The 22,484-nt window shown below is 40.6% G+C and overlaps 1 protein-coding gene across 1 annotated transcript in view; it reads right to left on the bottom strand.

Annotated features, from left to right (window-relative positions):
* The window catches only part of DLG2 (discs large MAGUK scaffold protein 2), a gene marked incomplete at both ends in the record, with an annotated part of 1,048,402 nt that overhangs the window by 867,755 nt on the left and 158,163 nt on the right, over positions 1-22,484 (bottom strand). The window contains one exon of the mRNA XM_082337994.1: positions 2,574-2,648. Coding sequence (XP_082194120.1) covers positions 2,574-2,648 — 75 coding nt within the window. The remainder of the gene's footprint in view (positions 1-2,573; positions 2,649-22,484) is intronic.

Below are 22,484 nucleotides of genomic sequence, written 5' to 3'. Positions count from 1 at the left end.
CCGTGGGCAGGGACATCTTTCACTAGATCATGTTGCTCAAAGTCCCATCCAACCTGACATTGAACACTTCCAGGGATGGGGCATCCACAACTTCTCTGGGCAACCTGTGCCAGTATTTCACCAGTCTCATCATAATTTTTTTCCTTATGTGCAATCTAAACCTACCCTCTTTCAGTTTGAAACCGTTAGCCCTTGTCCTGTCCCTACAGGTCTTGGTAAAAAGTCTCTCTCTCTCTTTCTTATAAGCCCTCTTTATACATTGAAAGGCTGCAATAAGTCTCCCCAGAACCTTCTCTTCTCCAGGCTGAACAACCCCAGCTCTCTCAGCCTTTCCTCATAGCAGAGGTGCTCCATCTCTCTGATCATTTTTGTGGCCTCCTCTGGACCCTCTCCACAGGTCCATGTCCTTCCCATTCTGAGGACCCCAGAGCTGGACACAGGGCTCCAGGGGGGGTCTCAGCAGAGCAGAGCAGAGGGGCAGAATCCCCTCCCTCCACCTGCTGGCCACCTTTCTTTTGATGTAGCCCAGGATACAGTTGGCCTTCTGGGCTGCAAGCACATATTGCCAAATCATTTTCCATTTTTTATCCATCGGTATCCCCAAGTTCTTCTCCGCAGGGCCGCTCTCAATCCCTTCATCCCACAACCTGTACTGATACTGGTGATTCTCTTCATCCAGCTGCAGGACCTTGCACTTAGCCTTGTTGAACTTCATGAGGTTCACACAGGCCCTCTCCTCAAGCCTGTCAGGGTCCCTCTGGATGACATCCCATCCCTCTAGCATATCAACTGCACCACTCGGCTTGGTGTCATCTGCACATTTGCTGAGGGTGCACTCAATCCCACTGTCTATGTTGTTGATTAAGATAATAAATAGTATTGGTTCCAGTACCACTTTCCACTCTAACAGTTTAAAAATAACAGTTCTTGGAGTTATTCTGATCTTAGACCACTTCTAGTGCTAACAAAGACAGCAAAGCTTGATCCTCAGTTTACCATTTTTTGTGACAATAAGAAACGTGCAAGATAGCAGGTCTATAGATATTACCTATGCATGCACACATATCTGGTGTAACAAGAGACAAACAAAGAATACTCAAGCTAAATGCTTTTATTTTTAACGGTTTAAGAAAAAAAAATACTCAAAGCATTTAAAGCCACTATGTGAAAAGTCAGGTCTTGATGTTAGTGGAAACCATTGAGTGCAACTGCTCCTGACTTACTACAAATTCCCAGTAGGCTTCCATTTATCAAAGCATCACACTACCATACTTGTGCTTATGCTGCAACCCTCTTAATATAAACAAAAAATAACAAGACGGCATTATAAAGTCAATCCAAAGCCTTTGAGAATGGAAACTAATAATTAAGAAGAGTTATTAATTAGTTACTGGGCTACATCCTCATCTGGTAAAAAACTGTTGAGTACTACTGTTCAATCAATACTTTTAAGTGGGTCTATTTTAATAAAGATCAACAATGATATAATTAATTTTAACATATTACAAGGAAAACCAAAACCACAGGGTTTACAATCACTTGCAAGATTAGCAAGAGACCGAGGGAGAGCGAAAACTTGAATTTGTTTCTCATTCATCTACTCGTAAAAGGTGACAAGTTGATAGCTGTGGACCAACATCATGCTGTGGTCCAAAGCCAAAGAAAATGTCAACTAAATCCTGCCAATGCCTCAGCTGAGATAAATCATCGTAGCTCTATTAGTCAGCCCTCTACTCTAACTTCCAGCACCCAAGAATTTGGCTCTATCTACAATGTATGCTCAGACAAGATATAAATCAATGCAGTGTCAACTTGACCGCAGTTTCTTTTTTCTCTTCAAATATTACTGTGTCTTTGACAGTTAAAAGCAAATCTCGCTGAAGTTATCTAATTGGCAGCAGGAGGAAAACATTTACATAGGTCATTTCCTATAAACTCAGCAGACTAAAGTCCACTCACTGCCCATCATCCCAAAAGTTGTTGTTACCTACACTGGGCAAATTTTCCCATTTATTAGACTGTAAAGCACTTGGAATCATCAATCTTTCTTTCTTCCATGAGAATGTGGAAAAGAAAAGATGCATCTCCTCTTCCTTGTGTCACCACCTGGGGCTGGGGACAGCCTGGTGCTTTAAACGTCGGCTGTCTCTGGCAGACCCTGCAGGAGCTTATGAATGAATTCCCACAAACTGTGTCCATGACCATGCAGAACTAGCAGGCTCCGAGTCATCACGCTCAGCTGGAGCCCCGAGCTACAGCAATCAACAGTAACTTCACACTCCTCTGAGCTGGACACCACCATCAACCATACCATTTTTGCCACTGATCCCCATTGCTCCATGTGGAATCAATTAAATTCCCAAAGAGGCTGAGCTTCTGGAGGATCCCTGCTAAGCCACTACCCAACATTTCAACAGCTCAGGCTTCCCAAGGAGTTTGGTCTGGCCTTAGGACTTGTTTCTGTTCTTTCTCAAATGCACTGAGCATGGAAATTTTACCCAACAGGGCTGCTCCAAACACAGAGACTTACCATTCAGTCTCTCAAATCTTTGTATTAAAAGGCTCAAACTTACGGTAGAGTGCTGAATGGGTATCCAGGCAGGTGTTTCGACTGAGCATTTGTGGGATGGGCATCTGCCATGGCTCTGCTGCAAATAAGTGAAAATGGCATTATACACAACACAGTATGTGCTGCAATCGCTAGGCACAATGGACTCCATTCCAGATGGAGCATCTAGGAGTTTGCTAGTATGCATTACACCTCACAAAGTCATTTTCCACTGTCATGTAGGGAAAATAATCTGCAGTTCGCAGGACCAAAAAGGCCTCAGCAGTTACCCATTAATTTTGCTTTGAAGTTCTCAGTTATGTGAGTGAACATATCCTTCATCCACTCTGAACCCCAAGCATGTGCCATTTGGCTTTCCTCCACACCAGAGCATTCAGAGAACAACAGCAGAGCTTTAGGCAGTAGGTAGAGATCAGCTTTTTTCCCCCCATTTCATGACAGGCTCCATTTTTCCATTATGTCCTCTTTGGACCAGTGATAGCTGCAGCCTGAACCACCCCAGGGCTATTTTCCAGGACATATAAGTCTGTCCTAAATTTTTAGGGTGTGTTTTTTTTTGCTGAGCAGAATGCTCTGCTTGCTCCCCAGATTGGCCCCTGGAGGACATGGAGCAAGTACCCAAGACTCCTGCAGTTCCCTGAAACTTTGCAGAATGAAAAGAGTGAAGGGTTAATTTAAAGTCTAATGTTCCACATGGCAGTGCAAGATGCAACCATCAGGCCTTCGGGCTGATCTTCCTGTAATTCCCCTTGCATTTGCAGTGATTCAATTACATTTTAGCAAAGGTTTGGAGCCCATCAGAACAAATTGCACCGCAGATTAGGTCAGAGTCCCTGAAGAAAAGTTTAGAATACATTCTGGTGTCTGCCACCATTACTCTCAGCATTTCACATAAGAGTCAAACTATTATTTAGATCCTTGAATTGGAGGACTCTTGTAATCATGTGTGTTCCTGAAGCAGGAAATAATGTGAAAAAAACCCCTTCTTTCCTTTATTTTCATTTAAGCCAGATATATCTCAAGCAACTACATTACACCTTTCTTTTCCCCATGCTGAGAGCAAAGGAGAGCAACCTCTGCAAAGACTGATTAGGCTTCACATGATTTTCAATTTTGAGTCTGATTTAAGAACACTCACTAAAAAACCACTATTAGTGCTTTGTTCTTTATCTCCAAAAAGCAAACATTTGTAAAGCATTGCAATACTAAATACTTTTATAAGTAAAAAGGAAAAACTGTGCGTATCAGTTTCAGCTTTATATTCCCCAAACCTTAAAAACTGATTATCTTTTCTATTTTCACTAAGACAACTTTAAGGAATATTCAGAAAAACAGCTAGCAAGCAAGAAGCATTGTACCTTTAGATGAAAGTTTAGAAAGTCTTGCTTAAAAGGATTTGAAAAAGTCACTGCTATCATGGCAGCAATATCCTGCGGGTGTGTGTTATATCCTGCAAGGAAGGGATGAATGCAACAGCAAACGATGTAATCCTATCAAAATAATAAGACTATAAATGAATTTTGATCAAAAGACTGCATGAAATATTGGTAGTTATTTTTTTCCTTTCTTTAACAATTGTATGTCTTCAGTCTCCAATCCAAGGCAAGAAAAAGGCAAGAAAATTAATAATTTGCTTTGGACAGGAAACATTTTTCTGATTGAAAAGCCGGATCTCACAAACTCAGGTAACCATGTATAACAAGTTTGTCAGGAGACTCCTCAAAAAGACTCCTCACATTCTTAAAGAGTATACATCGGCAAAATAAAAGCTCTAGATCTCATAGCAGGAGGGGTTAATACTCTGCAAGTATTCTTGACTTTGAGATTCATACCAAAATTGTCTCAAGGCCCAGAATCACATGACACATGCTGCATATTCAAAGGCCAGAAAGACAGAGGCAACTGGGAATTCGTCGTAGGCAGCAGTTCTCCAGAGATCCCAATTTTTCAGCAGAAGGGTTGGGCTGATCATGCATCTGGGCTGTAGGGTGACCTGCAGAGTTTGGCCTTTCACAGCTGGGTATTTGAATTAGTGTGTTGATAACATGACGTTGCACTGGTATTGTCTGAGAAATGTATGTCGTTCAAGGGCTAGGACTGAACACTTTTCTCCTACAGCTTTTTGGGGATTTAGGGTTGGATTTTTTTTGAAAATTACAGCTGATTTCTTATTTGAATGATCACTACTTTTTGTATTGTTGTGTAAAAAGCAATGCCTTTCATACCTTTCAGATCTTACACCCTCACCTAGTTGAAATAGTTCTAAGAAGGTTGTATATCAGCTGCTGGTAATGCTTTTCTTCATAAAAGGGCTCAATTTTTTATTTTTTTTTTTTTTTAAATCAGCCAAAAGCTCCAACACGTCACACCTAGAGACACCAACTAAAAAAAATTATCCAAAATGTCAACACTACATAAAGCATTCTGCAAGCAGAGGCAATACAAGTAAGCATAGGAATAAATATGCTGGGAATTATTTGCAGGCTGTAGAAGGAATTAATTCCATTTGATTATTACTGCTAACAGTTTCCCCAGCTTAGGAGTTTGGTGAGCATAGGAACTATAGACCCTGGTCCACCACTACACTGGAAAGTTAAAAATCTGAAAAATGATGAAAATCCATCATTTGAAATCATCTTTCTTCAGATAGCCTTCAAGGGAGGACAGAATTGCCTGTAGTTTGCTTTTCATGTTTACTAATATTTGTATGCAAAAATAATATGTCTTGCCTTGCTGTTTGGGACAATATGTTCCAATAAAAGAGTTCGCCATCTGAAATAGAAATAGAAAGGCTGTTTCTCCATAGCTTATGAATGAGCGATTTCCACAGTCTTGTTTTACTCCCTTTCTTTGAGGATACCCGGCCTCCTGCACTAAGCTTCCCCCTTGAGACAGCTCCAATGTAGTCACAGACACAGCTATCCAGGCATAGGCTTTATCACAGCTTCATGCAATCAGAGCCTTCAAAATATGCAATAAGATCTTCAGCTTGTGTAATTTTTGTATAAAGAGACCTTGGGACACAAAAGAATAAATCCATTCTCATTGCTGAATTCAGCATCAGTCACAGCTTTTTTTCTGGGTTGATGCTTTAAATCCTTGATAAAATGCATAGCAATAATACAGTCAGGAAGCAATGAAGCGATGACCAAAGTCAGATAGAGATTCTAACCTCCTAGTCAGTTAGAGACAGTGCAATTCCTTCTCTGGAGGCAATGTTACATGTAATTCCCAAACCAATAGGTTTATCAAGCATCCAGAAATGCAGACCCCATAGGTAACCAGGAAAAAAACAACTTCAGAAGACAAAACCAAGGCTGCAAGCCCTTCAGAGTCTGTGCACAACATCTACCTTCCTAGCATGCAACCTTTAAGCAAGCTGCTTTCCTACGTGCTTTTCTCAGTCAGGTGTTGAAATAACTGACTGCTATTAGTATTGATTAGAAACAGTATAATGTATCTTGCATATACATGAATATAATGTATCTTGCAGATACATTAATATAATGCAAAGTGGTAGCATCGGTGCCCACTGCAGTATTGCAGTGGGAAATATTGCATGTTGAATATTGCATCAGAAGGTGAGAGCTTTGTGTCACTGCACAAGAGAGGTTCCAGGTGACAGAGATGCAGTTGCACATCAGCAAGCTCTGGGTAAGATTTCAAGAAATAATACTTTTGTGTTGTGTGATCAACCACAGTGACTGCTAAGGGTGTTTGGAGGACTTCAAGAGCAAGTACATATAGCTTATTGCTACTTTCTCATAGGGAGGGAGAGGTTATATATATATCATCAATACCAAATTTGGATGGCCAAATATTGCCTAATGTGACTACGGCTGGAGACACATTTGGAGGCAGATCTTAGCTCTCCAGGAAGATGTAACAAAATCCAGAGAGGATATTTAGGAATATTTTACCTGCTAAACATTCAGGGCTCACCGAATGCAGCACTCTTTAAGATCTGACCTAATATTCTTTCTTAGAGAAGATATTGGTGATCAGAGTCAAAAACAGTCACAGATGAGATTCTGTTTGTATCCACTAGAACGGCCAAGATATGACTTGCAAATTACATGCAAGTCCTTGACTGAGGTCTCCAGTAGCAAAAGAGTTGGCTGAAGTCAAACCCAGTGGAACATACCTAGCTACTCCTACACATCCTTGCAAATTATCTTCTCTGATGCAGATGATTCCCTGGAGAAATGAAAATTGTAGATCTCAACTAGAGGTCTCAGACTGGGTAAAATATAATCATATACTGGGCCATACCCCTGACTTAATGATTCACTCATAAATAATCAATCCCTTCTCCTTGACTACACACATCCTCTCATTTTTCAGGAGTCTTGCATCAGGTGAAGGGAGACAGAAGGAAATTTGCATGGTAGTAGCAAAGACATTAAAACACAAGAGAGATGCATGTTTATGTTCAGGCTGCATGCCATGAAACACATCTTTTCTGCTTTTAGCGGCCTATTGGTCATTGCAAAGAATCCATTTGGTCAGCTCCAGCTATGTGAAATGCATAAAAATGCATCTCACCTTGGCAGTAGGAAATTGTCTTCCCACCTCCACCCAGGCCCTCCGAATATTAGAGAAGGGACCTGCTAAGGATGTATAGCTCTGCTATCATTAAGCAGCAGTATCATTAACTGAGCCAGGATCAGGCTCTCTCGTTTTCTTTTTCCTCCTCATTATCTTCCACCTTTTCTCACATCTGCAGCTCTCCACTGCCGTGCAGTAGTATTAAGCCCTAACCGTATCTGCCTGAGCGGTTAATTGAACATTTTCTTTTCTCAGTTTATAGAGCTGTTCATAGATTTATGAAACAAATCACCCTTCTCCTTTCATAGTTAAAACCAATCTCAATAAAGACATCTCCCTAAGATCAGCAAATTATAATCTAATGAAATCTATTGAAAATTTCAGTTGCACTAAACAAGGTCAATGCTCGGAAGAAACGAAATGTCACTCAGAAATGGAGATCAAAGTAATTCCCTTCTATTCCTGCTGCTGCCATAGAGACCAAGGGAGGGGGAAGAGGGGGAAGAAGAGATTTAACAGACTTAATTCTTCCTGAAATTTATAATTAACTACAAGGGAAAAAGGGACAATTACCATATTTCTAAAGAATAAAGGAGAAAAAAGTTGAGCTTTTGACAAGATATAATTACAAGACATTACATATGCAATGCACATTGGTTTGTTCTATGTAATTTTCTTGAGACTCCCCCCCTAAAAATGATTTTTTTTCTAGAAAAGACAACATGTGTCTCATCAGTTTACATTTATAATGTTTGAAATCTAAAAGCTAGAGTCTTACAATAATTGTTCCAAAATTTAACATTGGTAAATAAAGATTTGAAATAAATACTCAGATACACTCCCCATCTGTCAGACATTACGAGTATGTTCTCCAGCTAAGATAAATGGTAATCAATGAAAAGGATCTTCCTGCTCTTTTAAGACTGCAGTTTAGCCAGCAGCCAACCCATAGTCATCAAAGCTGTCCTCAAGTACCACTTCAGAATAGAGTTTACTAAATTACATGTAAATTGCATGGATTCAGCACTATTACATTTTTAGGGTCTGTCAGGAAAACACCACAGTTTGAAGTGCTCATCAGCACCTAATAACGACTATAGAAAAAGATTTTGATTTTAGCTAAATGTGAATCTCTGGGGGTGAAATCATTATGTTTCCTTTGTTTCGGGTTTGTTATAGCCAGGAAATTCAGCACAAAAAAACTTAGCTACCCAGTTTATGATTTCAAACTGCAATGATTCAAAGCCTGAAGTCTTACAAAGAAGAAACAACAAATGTTGCCCAGATCTATTTAGCACTATTAACAACATGTGGGCACATAGAAATGTGGTTATTTTTTCATTTCATATTCAGCTACATTTAAATCACATCCTCATGTAGTGTAGCTCTCTACAGCTCTGCTGGTTTTGGCAAGATTAAACTAGTCTAGAACACCTGAGGCACTGGTTGAACCTCAGTATTTATAGCTAGCTTTATCATTTCCTAATTTTGGGACTGACCTTACAGCCTCTCGGACTCATACAGCTAATCTTGTAGAAAGTCCCACAAAATAAATTGAACCTTATTCTCTAAGTATATATGTTTTAAAATGCTACATTGAGTTTTTTCAGATTAGCACAATATAATTGAGGGGGAGGGGGGTAAACAGGCCTATTTTCTTCAGTAAGAGCTATTACAAAAGCACTTTGGTGTAAATAAATATTTTAAGCATTAGCTATTTGCATTAGGTCACCATAATCAATAATCCAACTTAACCTCATAGTGGATTCACCTCTGCAAAGCAAGTCCAACAGCTGGCATATAGTGTGTGGCCCTGCTCTCCACCTCTAGCAGATGACCTGATCTGATTTACCGTTCTGCCCTTCTGAGAGCATCTTGGGACTGGTTTTGCTGCTGCTCTAAATTAGAGAGGCTGGAACAGTGAGGTCACTCCAGGAGTGCCGCCTCCACGTTTTTCCATTCTTCAACCAAATTCTAGAAACACTCTTTAAATCAACTGGGTTGGCACTGGGAGTCAATTGTGTCAGCCAAACATTAAATGAGGGTTACCCTCTTACTTCGGAAATGCACATTATCCTACTGGGACACAGGACCTGCCCCTACCTTTCCCAAGCATGGCACACTATCAACAGGGATTTATAATGATATACTTAATGTAGACTGGTAGTTTCAAAATCAGCTACCCCAGCCATAGCTTCTCTTCACTCAGATTTACAGTGATGCTATTGAGGAGGATGAGCTCTGAATTTTGCCTTGTCTTCCATGTTGGGACTATGGGAAAAGAAAAGCTAATGTTGACCAAGAGAAAAGGTGTGTATTTTATAGCTCTTCTCTGTTTTACTCTTAACTTCATGCTGCGAAGTGAGGTGATGAGCGTGTGGAGTGGCAGAGACCTACAGAAGAGTCATACCGTACCCAGGGTCTAAGCCAAATGTTGGTCCTGTATTTGGCCACAGTGGTTCTTATTTTCCACAACCATTGCACATATTGAGACTTCTGCTCACACATCTGTCAGAGTTTTGCCTTAAGTGCATATATTGGTGTCCCCTGTTCCAAATATATTGTTGGATGAGCAGAAGAAAATAGGAGACAGATGTTGCTGGCTCCTGGCAACCTCGCCAGTCAGAACTGTACACGTTCAACCTTGGTACGGGTTAACAACATAAACAAGCGTATCACCCTGCTTCCCAGCACCATTACAAAACAGTTTTTAACTTCCATCTTTATTTCATTCTTTTAAACAATTGAACTAAATCCTTAGAAAAGGTGCTGGATGGACAGCCATGAAAAGAGAGATATTGTTAATTTATCAAACCAGACTAACACAGAATTTAAAAAAAACAACTAAAAAACTAAAAACAAAACCCCAGACTTCTTCAGTAGTGAAATGAACCGAGTCTTTCATTAATTCCAAAAAAAAAAAAAAAAAAACCAACAAATATACAAGATCTTTTTTCCATTCACATGAATAATCACTTTTTTATTTAACTGTCTGGTCCCACAGAGGCCAGTGACACTTGAATTAAACATGGAACCTGTGTAGCGAGTGATCCGGCTTAAACCCCTACAGAGTTAAGTGGAAGCTGGCAACAAGAATCTTTAAGAAGGAGCAATTGTTGCAGAATTTTCAGCGTTTTGATGATGGAAATTTATTTTTGTAACTAAAACAACCAACAAGTTCAAGCTGGGCATTCTTCCTTGGTCTGAAGGTGGCCAGTTCTCTGGTTTACAAGCTGTAGGACACAACTCTGGGTCACAGGGATGCTACTGCTGCCAGTGCTCAGTGCTGCGAACTCAGGAGTCAGGCAACAAACAGCAAGTGGTTTAGGTTTCATGAATAGATTGGGATTATTTTACGTGATGTCTGGTCTTGAGTCATTAGTGTACATCTTTGCAAGCTCTTCTCAAAACATTGAAGCTTTCAGGTGATAAAATCTGGGATTTTAAGCAAACCACAAAACACAGCTCCAAAACAAGAGGTGACATCAGTGGTGACAAACATTGACAGTTCTTAGTGTCATTACTAATGTTAAGGATAATAAAACAACAGATGAGATTTCCCAGGAAGTTTTAAAATCTCTGTCCTAGGAGGTCTTTAGCTAGCCCTGCTTGTGACAGAGGACTGGATGGCCACTTGTGGTATTATTCAATTATCTTTATTTTTGGGTGCTGTGATTGCCAGCTGCAAGTATCAAAAAGCCTGAATCTGACAGCTTGAAATCATGAGATTTAAAAAAGAAAAATGCATTTGGTTTACCCTTCATCAAAGGTTTTAAACCTTTAGAGTTTCCACCTATACGCTCTCTTTTGTAGCAACAGGGGCCAAAAACTTTTGTGGTTTTTTTTTCTCCAGTGAAAGCTGATTATCTTATCTAAGCCACCTGACACCAAGTACTGGGGGGTTCAGTGAAGCATCCCCTGTTATGGTGAATCTTGTTGAGCAACACAGAGCTACCTATTTTCTTTTTCACCAGCAGCAGCTACTGGGGTGTTCATAATTCTGTAAAAGGCAGAAGGATGGAAGGAGAGCTGATAGCTAGAGGAGAGGACAGCACGTTGCCTCTGCCTATTGGGAGGCGCAGTGGGGATGTTCTTCCTTTTCAAAAGCTCCTGGTGCTCCCGCTGGCATGGAGTCTTGACCTAAGCTTTCGTTTGTACTGAATTCCTCCTAATGATAAAATAACGCCACAAATTAACGTGCTTTATGCGACAGTAAAAGAAAGAAGCTACACTGGGAACACGATCAATTAAAATAAACTAGGAGACCATAAGAAGTCCTCCTTGACTGATTCAGTATTCCCTCAGTCCTGGGTTCAGAAATGCATGGAAACATATGAAGGAAATAAAAAAGGAGAGGAAGAATCTGTACAAATTAATATCTTAAATCTATCTTAAACCTATCCTACATTTTGGCTGAAAAAATAATGTCAGTAAGATTTAAGATTTGGCAAGGTAAATCAGAAATTAATTTTATTAGATGGCATTTTTCACCATACAGGGTTCAAAGCAGGGTCTTTAGGTCCATTGTACATAATCTGCAGGGGCATATTCACTCCACCACAACATTTATGTCTTTTTCTATAGACTGGACATACTGCAAATTCCGGACTAGATTTAATGACCATGTGTTAAAAATGTCAACTTTTTAAACAGTGTTCATCTTTTGCAGTTTAAATAGCATTCATCTTTTACTCCCTCTTTATTATTTATAAGATCTGAAGAATAAAACTGATGTATTTACTCCCTCTTGACATTAAGATCCACTTCTCCAAAAATGAGAATGGCAATTATTTGAACAAATTAGGCAAATGGATATTCAAATAAGGATAATTACCAGATCTGAGGCCAAAATGACCATACTGTTGCTCTGTAGAATTCATACTTACTGAAGTGAATTTTTAAAAAATCTCAAATGTTCTGAAAAAGCTCTGTTCTTATTACATTGGTGAAAATTGCCATAAATAGATGCCATAAAAATTTTGTAGGTTTAAAGGAAGTGGAGTTACTCCAGTGCACAATAAAGCAAGTAAGAGCAGATTATGGATCAATACAATATAACATCACTGGTGCAGCTATTTAAGTATGGCACCAAAACAAGATGAGGAAATCAACTGTAATTTATTTGGCTTCAAGCCTTTGCAATATGAAAGTGTTCTGAAACTAGATTTTTGCCATTATTCAGCTCAATTACATATGTTAATATGGTGTTCCCACATGCATCCAAACAGCAGGTCACCTACAATTCACAATCCTATCTCATTCCAGCATCAAAGCTGGCAGCAAAGACTGAATATCTGGAGTTGAATATCTGACGCTCATATGCTTGACTTTCAGATCATTTCAGCCATTTAGCAGCAGATCCAAAAAACAGAAGAGATGGGAAGAAAAATGTTGTGTGTAGATGGAGTTGGGAGCCCTGCTCAGAGCAATGGCAGTAGCGAGATGATGGTGAGTCTACATTTGTTATTGCCCAGAAGGCCCTGGGAAGATGTTTGTGGAAACATTCATCACCAATTCATAAAATAAATAAAGCAGTGTCTCCTGATGTATAAAAAAAGGCACTGGGCCACGTTCTTCTCCCAGTTATACCATCTGAGAAGCAGACTCGTTCCCATGACCCAAATCCAGTTACTACACACCTCCTTGCCAAACTCTCAAGGCCAAAGATGGTTGCAATTTCTGGTCCCCACCGTACCACTGGACACCCAGAAGTGGAGCTAATCACAGCTGTCTTTTTAACCTTCCTGCTTATTTTCTATTGGAAAGCAATGTCAGGGAGTAGAAATTGGATGTTTAGCATGATCCTGCATCCAGGCTTTGTTCAGTGGTGCTGCACCACCGCTGCTGAGCGCTTTTCACCAGTATTGCGTCAACGGGCACCTGTGGGTGCCTCCGCTCCACGCCAGGGCAGGTTGACAATGTAGTCTCAGATCCAGCACAGCTTGTGGGAGCCAGAAGGACCTGGAAAGCACAGGAGGTGAATGAGGCCACAGAAGGAGGATTGCTGTGGCCTCGTTCACCTCCTGTTCTTTCCCCATATGGGTTTCTCCACAGGCAAGATGGGAATGACAGCTCACATATGTTTCCGCAGCTCTGCCATGCTCCCTACTCTCTGCGGCAGCCACCCGCCACCCCTCACTGCTGCCTAGGGGTGCCTGGGGTGTCTCCTCCTGCCCTTCTCCATGTCACAGATGGGTGTCCCCATTTTGCATGGCCATCACACAAAAAATGACAGCAATGATGACAGCAGTACTAACCGTTGGTTTGCCTTATTATTTTACATAGCCTTCAGGTGTTCTGGCTACCCCAGGCATTTTGCAAATCCTACAGAAATTATGAAATTCATCAAAAATAAACCAGAACGGGGAGTGGCTGTGCTGAACCCCAATGTCCAGACTTCTCCCAGTAACTGCTCCTTATAAATATTGTCACCATGTGCAAATGCAGTTACAAACATGTGGTGAGCTACCTGTCCTGTAGCAACAGAAAGGGAGTTCCCTGATTATCTCCTGTCATTTAATATTCAGTTAGTTTGCCAGGTTTGAGGACATCTCAAAGAATCGTTCAGCTTATCCCTACACTAGAGCTTTAAGTTGGGAATTGTCCTTAACTCGGGAGTGTCCTTAACCCCAAAGTCCTTAGCCTGCCACCGTTGATGTGGATAAAAAATGGTTTACATGCACGTTTGGAGAGAATTATTTAGAAGGACCATTCCCAAACAGTCAGGTTAGATCTCACATCAGTATAAGAGTGCTGAATTAGGACCAAGGTATTTTTATTTTTCAGGCCTAGAGATGCAAAGTAAGCTATGTTTTTCCCCAAAAGAGCCACAATAAGCCACAAGAAACTTGCATCTCTCCAATCAGAAACATCATGACTATCTACACTACATCTGATTGGCCTCTTTAAAATCCTAGGACCCATCTAATGCCCCCGATTTTTTTTTTATTCTTTAGTTTACAGAATAAGCTGATAAACTGAGAAAATATATGCAATATAGCATGTATTCTGAAAGTGCTCTAGAAGCTAGAGATATTAATAGACACGAGCATAGGCTAAGATAAAATATGAAATCATTTTCCTTTTGCTAGTAAAAATAAGTAAATTACATATCATTTAGGAAGTGATATAGAAACAAACTACATAATCTACAGAAAAAGAGAACAAAATGCTCATTGAAGCAAAGCTTATTTATCACTTTATCTTGCAACCTGATACAGTACATGCTCAATCTATTTAATTACAGGAATAGAAAAATAGCAGAGAAATATGCACACATAACAGCAATGTTTCCAGTCCTACCTTGGTCGTGACAATGCACAGACAATCCATTCTGTAAATCTCCACAGGAGTGTATGTAAATCATAAAAACAAATCAGCAAGGGTGAGGAAAGGCTTTTGAACAGCATGAACAGAACCGGAGGCTTGAATCTGCACAGCCTGCTTTTCCAAGTGGGGCCCTCATAAGAAACTCGAGTCCTCCTCCACAATGCTAAAGGCAGTCATGATGCTCACAGGGATCAGAAAACCCACTAGAAATCGTCTCAAGCAAAACTTCCAGGTGGCTTATCAGGCTTGATTGCTGCATTGTTCAATCTGTGATCAAAATATTCTGTTGAATGGTATGCAGCCTTCTAAATGGGAAGATGAGAACCACAACAAGCACAAAAGAGCAAAAGCATCACATTTCAGCCCTGGCTCTGGTTTCACAATTCTGATCTGCTGTTTCAGTATACCCATAAGATTTCCTTTGCCAAGTCTCTCTCTCTCTCTCTCTCTCTCAATCTCTCTCCCTCTCGCTCTCTCCTTCCCTGTCTTTTTTTTCTCCCCCCTCTCGCTCGCTCTCTCCCTCCTCTTTTCTACTAACTCCGAGCAAGCACAACACACACAACTATCGGGCCCATCTATCACAGCGCTGTCATTTCTCTGCCAAAACAACTGCTTTGGGTTGTAAGGGTTTTTATTAAGAGCATGATTCCTACAGACGCATACTGCTTGAAGTGCATGATTGAAACATTAAGGTGTGTGAGAGAGCTCATGCGTCACATCTACAATCACTCGGAATTACTAGGTCAGATTCGGATTCAGGAAGTGAATATAAATAACAGCTGGATAAGGTGAACTTTCAGAAAGTATAACAGAAAATAATCAGTCGGGGGGGAAAAAAGGGAATGGCATATTTACACATGCACGCCGGTCTGTGAAGCGCAACAGTGATATAATTAAAGTTTACCATCCACAGAAAAAAACCCACATTATATACATTATTCAAAGCAACAGAGGGGCATATGTTTTTTTCCAGTTATGAAAAATACATCAAAGTTTTAATTAAAAGAAAGCACCCCGAAAAACAGAGCTTAAAAACTCCTTAAGTTCTCTCCCAAACTTTTTTCTGCATCTTTGACAGATCTGCAGACTTAATCTATTTACCTCTTGTTCTCTATGCTTTGCTCAGAGTTTTACAGACTGTTTAGCCCCCCAAAGCCCTACCTTTCTTGCAGTGATGCTGGTGCAGAGCTTGCCTTTCAGGTGTCTTACATGAATCATTCTGAGTTAGAAAGCTCGCTGTCAGCTCTTAAAGTCTTCTCTCTCTTACAGATAGAGGAAGAGAGAGAGAGAGAGAAGAAAGAGGGAGGGAAAGAGACACAGAAGGGGAAAGATATGTAAAATGAAAGCTCTGGCCAAAGAGAGAGGAAAATCAATGCTCCTATTCACTGGAAAAAAAAATACAGCCAACTGGACTGTTGACAGCAACAAGAGGAAACGTCTAGACACCCATACATTACAATTCACCTTTTCAACACACTGGACAGCACAATTCCCCCTGGGTGCTTTGCTGAGGATCTCTCATTCGCACTCAGAGCTAAAATATGTTTTCAATAAAATAAGCCTTTCCAAGAAAATAAAAGGATATTTAAGAGTCATCTCTCTTCCATAAATTACTTAGGTTATAACCCTAATATTCTTGTGATTGCTAAAGCAGCAAGAGGCTCAGTAAATGACACACATTATTTTGCCAAAATGAGGTCACTGCTACCAAAGTTACAAAATCCATAGTGAATCATATATGTGGTCAGAGAGCAACCAACCCTCCCCCAACTATTAAAGTCTTGGTGGATGTAACATCTTAAAGAGAAAGTCTCCAGAGCATTTACGACTGTGTCTAAAACTTTAACTCACTCTGAGCAACCACATGTGCACAAAACAAACTTGATTTCTGTTTACAGGCTGCACTGGAACCGGCATGTTTTCTCCGTACTGAAGTTTAGTCCAGTAGCCAAACATTCAGACAAGTTTATTAAACTATAGATTATATGAAACAGAGAACTTTTCAAACATCCTTGAAGTAAGAACCAATTAACCATCTACTTAAGTACAAATTAACCCATTAAGACAGTCTAAACTAAGCCATGCTTCTGCTCTAAGCATGATAGGGTAAAAGGGAATTCAGTCAACTCTAAAATCAGGAGATATTTTAACACTTAGATGTAAAACATCCAACAGTTTTTTCCCTTCCAATTGGTAGATTCAAGCTGATCTAGTAAGGTGTGAAACATTTCCATACATATAATTACCTAATGACTTGGCTGTAAAATTTCATATCATACTTGAAACTGGCATATGGGGATATATTTTGAAATTGGTCTCCAAGTGCATGATCTGTAAATGCTTCTACTTGCAAGTAACTCTACTCCTGTGAGACGGTCCCAGTGAATTCGTGATCCTATTTACAGTTTCTATGAAAAACAGAGGGTTTGAACCCTTTGAGGCTGTTTATGTGAACAACATGACTCATGTGTGTGTCTGGGAAAATCAGGCTCCATCAGTGTCAAAGTTTCCTCCTGCTCTCCTCCAATTTTTGAGTGTCACCTCCTTCCATAAAATGCACCAATGAGCATTTAACAGCATAGGATTTGCCCATGTGCTACCCAAGCTTAGTGCATCATTGAGCAGAATGGTCTCAGAAATACAGCCACCTACTTTTTACCCTCAGAATCTCCTGTAGCCCCAGACAGAAGAGCCATGCTTTTGAGGACACAGACCCCAGCTCCATCCTTCCACGGGCTCATTTTGGGTGCCAGGGCTCCTGGTCATAGCTTCTAACAGACATCTATCGATGACAAAGTCAGGGCTGCAGTATGGGAACAGATGACTGCCAATGGGTTTTCAGTGTTTCTCCCAAGTATACAGTTCCTCATTTTCATTAATTACCCATCCCAAACCCAAAAAAGAGGCTGAGCTGCTCCATTTAATTCCACCAACTAGATACTTTTTCCATTCATTGTTTCTCCCCAAGCATAAGATTTTCAAATCCTTGGCACTGCTTTATCCTTCATTAGCAACATCTCCTTCTGCTCTAATTTCTGCAGGTCATATTGCTGCTTAGTTCTAGTTTTTCATCTGCTTTTCCAGCCTTTATGTTACCTGTACATACAATCATGTTTGAAATCTACTATAGAAAGACTTGACCCCAAAACCAAACAAATTGAGAAGCAGCCATCTGGGGTGAAAAGAGATGGTTTATAGTTGCTCGTAGTTGATTTAGATGGTCAAAAATATCTTCTGCAATGAGCTCTGACTCTCAGGATGCCTTAATACAGGAAGAATAACAACTATTTCCCACTGTGATACCAGTGGCTCTGCAGACCACCATGTGAAAACCACTTACCCAGGTGACTGCATCCTTCTCCTCTGATTTTACCAAGGTGTCTATTTTTAAGTCATACAAAACCAAAAAATATGAGGTGACTGGGTGAAATGTGATGGTCTGTATAATGCAGTAGTTTAGACTGGACAATTTAATGCTCCTTTCTGGCATTAAAATCTTTGCTGTATCCAGGTACTTCCACTTGGATAACCAAAGCATAGGATTTAATTAGGCAGTTATATTTAGAACCAGAGCCTGCAACATCCAGCTGAACTGAATATTTGTAAAGCAAGCTTCTGTAAAAACTAAAAACAATACGAAGGATTTTATGGGTTTTTTTAAATCTGTCATGACACACCTTTTTAAACATTTCTTAAATTCTTTTGAAACCCAAATATTATAGAGCAAAAACAGTAAAGAGAAAGAGATTCTTTAAAAAAAAGCAAAACTGCTTCATTATTATCTCTAATTCAAACAGTAGAAATTAGGAAAAAAAGAGTACTAGGTCTGCAAGTTTTGGAGTAGACACTAAGAAAGGAGACATCTACTGGACTGCTAACACAGCATTAGTAATGTCAGCATCTTGCAAAATTTAGACAGTGACTATTTAGAGCTCTATGCACCTACACAGAAAACACATATACACACACATCCTCTTACAAATGTGGAGAATGATTTATTTACTCCTCATGTATCTTAAACTGTGTACTATGGAGTACGTGTTGATGGTATTAAATTGCCAGTCTTTCACATGGGGTTATATTCTCTTTCTTCTTGAAGGGATTGAGAGCAGCCCTGAGGAGAAGGACTTGGGGGTGCTGGGGGATGGAAAGCTGGACATGAGCCGGCAATGTGCTCACACAGCCCAGAAAGCCAACCGTATCCTGGGCTGCATCACAAGCAGCGTGGCCAGCAGGGCGAGGGAGGGGATTCTGCCCCTCTGCTCCGCTCTGGTGAGGCCCCCCCTGGAGCCCTGCGTCCAGCTCTGGGGTCCTCAGTACAAGAACATGGAGCTGTTGGAGCGGGGCCAGAGGAGGCCACAAAAGTGATCAGAGGGATGGAGCACCTCTGCTATGAGGAAAGGCTGAGAGAGCTGGGGTTGTTCAGCCTGGAGAAGAGAAGGCTGCGAGGAGACCTTATTGCAGCCTTCCAGTACTTAAAGGGGGCCTAAAAGAAAGATGGGGATAGTCTTTTTAGCAAGGCCTGCTGTGACAGAACAAGGGGTAATGGTTTTAAACTAAAGGAGGGTAGATTGAGAGTGAACACAAGGAAAAAATTTTTCACAATGAAGGTGGTGAAACACTGGCACAGGTTGCCCAGAGAGGTGGGAGATGCCCCATCCTTGGAAAAATTCAAGGACAGGCTAGATGGGGCTCTGAGCAACCTGATCTAGTTGAAGATGTCCCCGACAATTGCAGGGGGGATGGACTAGATGACCTTTAAAGGTCACTTCCATCCCAAAGCCATGTATGATTCTATGATTCTTTTCAGGTCCTATACCTCACTCAAACAAGCTACAAATAAGCACTTTACTGATTACATCTCTTCCAAGAGGGCAATTGATGTAGTTGTGAACTTACGTGTTTATGGTCAGAGCTCATTTATACCACTTGAGCCCAGTTCCAGCTAGGTTGCTGTGCATCACAATTGGTTAGTTAGCAGGTTAACACTGGGATACAAGTGCAGTAATTATATGCTAGAAGGGAAAATCTCATGAGACAGCCTCTTTATTAGGGCCGTTTTGTGCTACACAAAAAACAAAAAATGAGAAGCTACTAATCTTGCAGATCCTGGATATGTAGTTAGAAGCTATATTGCAGATGAAATGTCAGAATAAACCCTGCTTCAGCCAGGAAGAGAAGTTAATACAAATTTCAGAAGGTGTGAAGTTCTGTATACCTTAGTCGCTAAGAATTTTAATGCAGTTCCCAGACTGAACCAGAAGCCCATGAGTGCTGGTGTTAATTTAAAGATCAACAAATTAGCAATTCTGCCCCTCCTGACTGCAGCAGCCCTAACAGCAACAGCTCTGCAACTGGCCTCAGGCCCATGAGAGTCTCAGGCAAAAGCTATAACAAGAATCATTGCCTTTTCCCATGCATGGCAAATTTCATCGCTGTTTAGCACAATCAATGTTGGAGTCCTGACCAATTTCTCTGGCTGGTCGCTTTCTCAAAAAAAAGAAAAAGACAATTTTCTGATCCATAGGGTAGCACAGACCTTGCCGCTCTGAGCCCTGCAGGTAGATGTAAAATGGGTGTGGGGAGAAGTGAAGGCTGAACAGGCAGCTCCACTCCTTCATCACAAGGACTCCACACCCAAGTGGCCACAGTGGCCCTAGGCTCAACAGCCACAGAAAAGTTTGTTTTCTGCTTCACAGCTGTGGAGGGGATCCCCTCTCTTCCTGCTCAAGCACATGCCCAGCTTACCATCCTTTTATTCAGTACATGGGAGCTTACACCACTTTAGTCAAGCACTGCCCCAACACTCAAAAGCAAGAAAAAAAGCTATTTTTATTTTTTTAACAGACAACATGCACTTCTCGGGCCCTGTTTGCAATATCTGGCCCTTGGCTGCTGCACCCGGTGGTGTGTAAAGTCATTTGCCTCCGAGGGTGCTCAGCGGGACAGCAGGGTGGTTGCCTCCCTTCCTCTCCATGATCCAATGTAATCAAAGGATCACAGGATAAGTGACAAGGGAAAGGACCTGAGGAGGTCTTCATTCCAACCTCCCACTCAAAGTAGGTTCAGCAGTGAGGTCTGATCAGGTTATCCAGGCCGTTATCCAGTCTGGTCTTGAAAATCTCGAAAGATGGAGACTGTGCAACCTCTCTAGTAGTCTCATTCCCACAAACTCACCAGCTTACAAGCCCTATGAGAAGAGGGCGAGGCAAGCTAGGAACAGAGTATGACTTGTAGGGTTGTAGAAAGCGCACATTCATAATCACAGGGTGTGGAACAGAGGATGGGGAAATGTCTTTGAGCCATCCTACAGCTCTGAAGGGTCTTAGATATGCTAGCCTTTTGAAAGCTCTGCAACCTTCATTAATTTAAAACTTATGCCTAATGTTTTATGTATCTATTATTTCCCATACAAAGCCATAATTGTTTTCTCTTGCTTCCCACAAATCCCTTATTCAGAATGAAACAGAAGTGCTTCAGTTACAAATGCTCCACCGGCTTCATGTGGGCTGCGACGCTCTGCAATAGAAACACGCAGTACTCAAGGGCAATATGTCCTGAAGTGGCTCTCAGCTCTCAAGATCCACGGTGAATGAAGAGTTCATTTTCGTTCTTGAACATTCTGCCTGAGGAAGTAAATCTAACAACCAATTGATCATCAGCAACTGAAAAGCTCTGGTGCATATGTTTAAACATGTAGCCAGTCCTAAATAGCTATGTGTCATTGTCATAGCAGCGTGCCACTGACACTCAAGCACAGTCACTTGAAAAAGAAATCAGACAAAATGACTCTTTCAAATGAACTGACACACTAAACCACAAGTTCCAGGAAATAAAAACAAAACATCTGCTATCTGCTATCCCATGGTACTGGGAACTGAAGAAAATACCACTCACAGCTCTGAATGTCTTAGAGTTTGGCAACGGAATTGCCAATTTTTGGAGTTTACTCTCATATATGCTTTGTGCCAGAGAGCTACAAACAGCATAAAAATGGAGTATGGAGAATTGCTGATGGAGAAACACTGAGTCCAGGAGTTTGCAGTATCATAACTCTACGTAGGGAAGATGGTGCATTGTTCAATTGGCCATTCATACTGGAAATGATGTTGTGAAATTGGGCTGAGATCCACTACATCCTATGATTTCTACAACATCCTCACAGACACAGTGTACTTAGTGCATATATCAAGGTTTTGGTAATTCCTTGCTTTGGGGAAATAATTTCTTCCATAAATATAGGGTCAAATTTCAATGAGTATACATGCTCTTGTATTTCAACTCTCAAGTAACACTGTGGTCCTATACGGTACAAAAGTTTTTCTGATCAACCGGGAACACAGTAACACAAGAAACTCAGAATGTCATGCTAGACAATTAGTTCTTTAGATCTCGAAAAATTAACAGAGAAATTGATCTAGAAATGTAAACAAAGCCCATGGAAAAGCCTTAGACAAGAGGAATAATCTGCAAGTTTCCACTGTTAGAAACAACTTTTACTGAAGTCTACAAGGTATCACATAAGCATGCCAACTCAGTTAATGTCTGTTTTCTTTTCATCATGCTTCCAGCTTGCTAACTTTAAAAGAAAACTTAATAATTTTCTTCACTTGGAAATGAAAAAATACACAATGACTTCAAGGCTGAAACTCTACATAATAATCTCTAAGCCCAAGAGAATTGTTCCAGCCAAGTTGTGAACCTATGAAAATAATGGAGATATTATAATGAAACACTTATAACTTCACCATTCAAGCAGCAAGACCGTTACAAAGAGAAGTGTAACATACCCCCTTACCACAGCCATGAAGTCACATTGCTTCGTGTATTATTCAGCACAGTTTTATGGTAGGTATCATTAGACTGCCCATACAGAAATCATCACTTCACTGATATTCATATTCTTCCACACTGACTCCAGACCAAAAATTAACTACAACGTACACCGAGACAGTGAAAACACCTTGAATAAAATTTACTAACCGTGCAACACCTTGGACTTCAAAAATACACTGAAATGAAAACATCTAGAGATCAG

Source organism: Platalea leucorodia, assembly GCF_965183815.1.
Source record: "Platalea leucorodia genome assembly, chromosome: 2".
In the NCBI taxonomy this organism is placed as follows: Eukaryota; Metazoa; Chordata; class Aves; order Pelecaniformes; family Threskiornithidae; genus Platalea; species Platalea leucorodia.
This window is presented reverse-complemented; position numbering and strand designations above follow the sequence as displayed.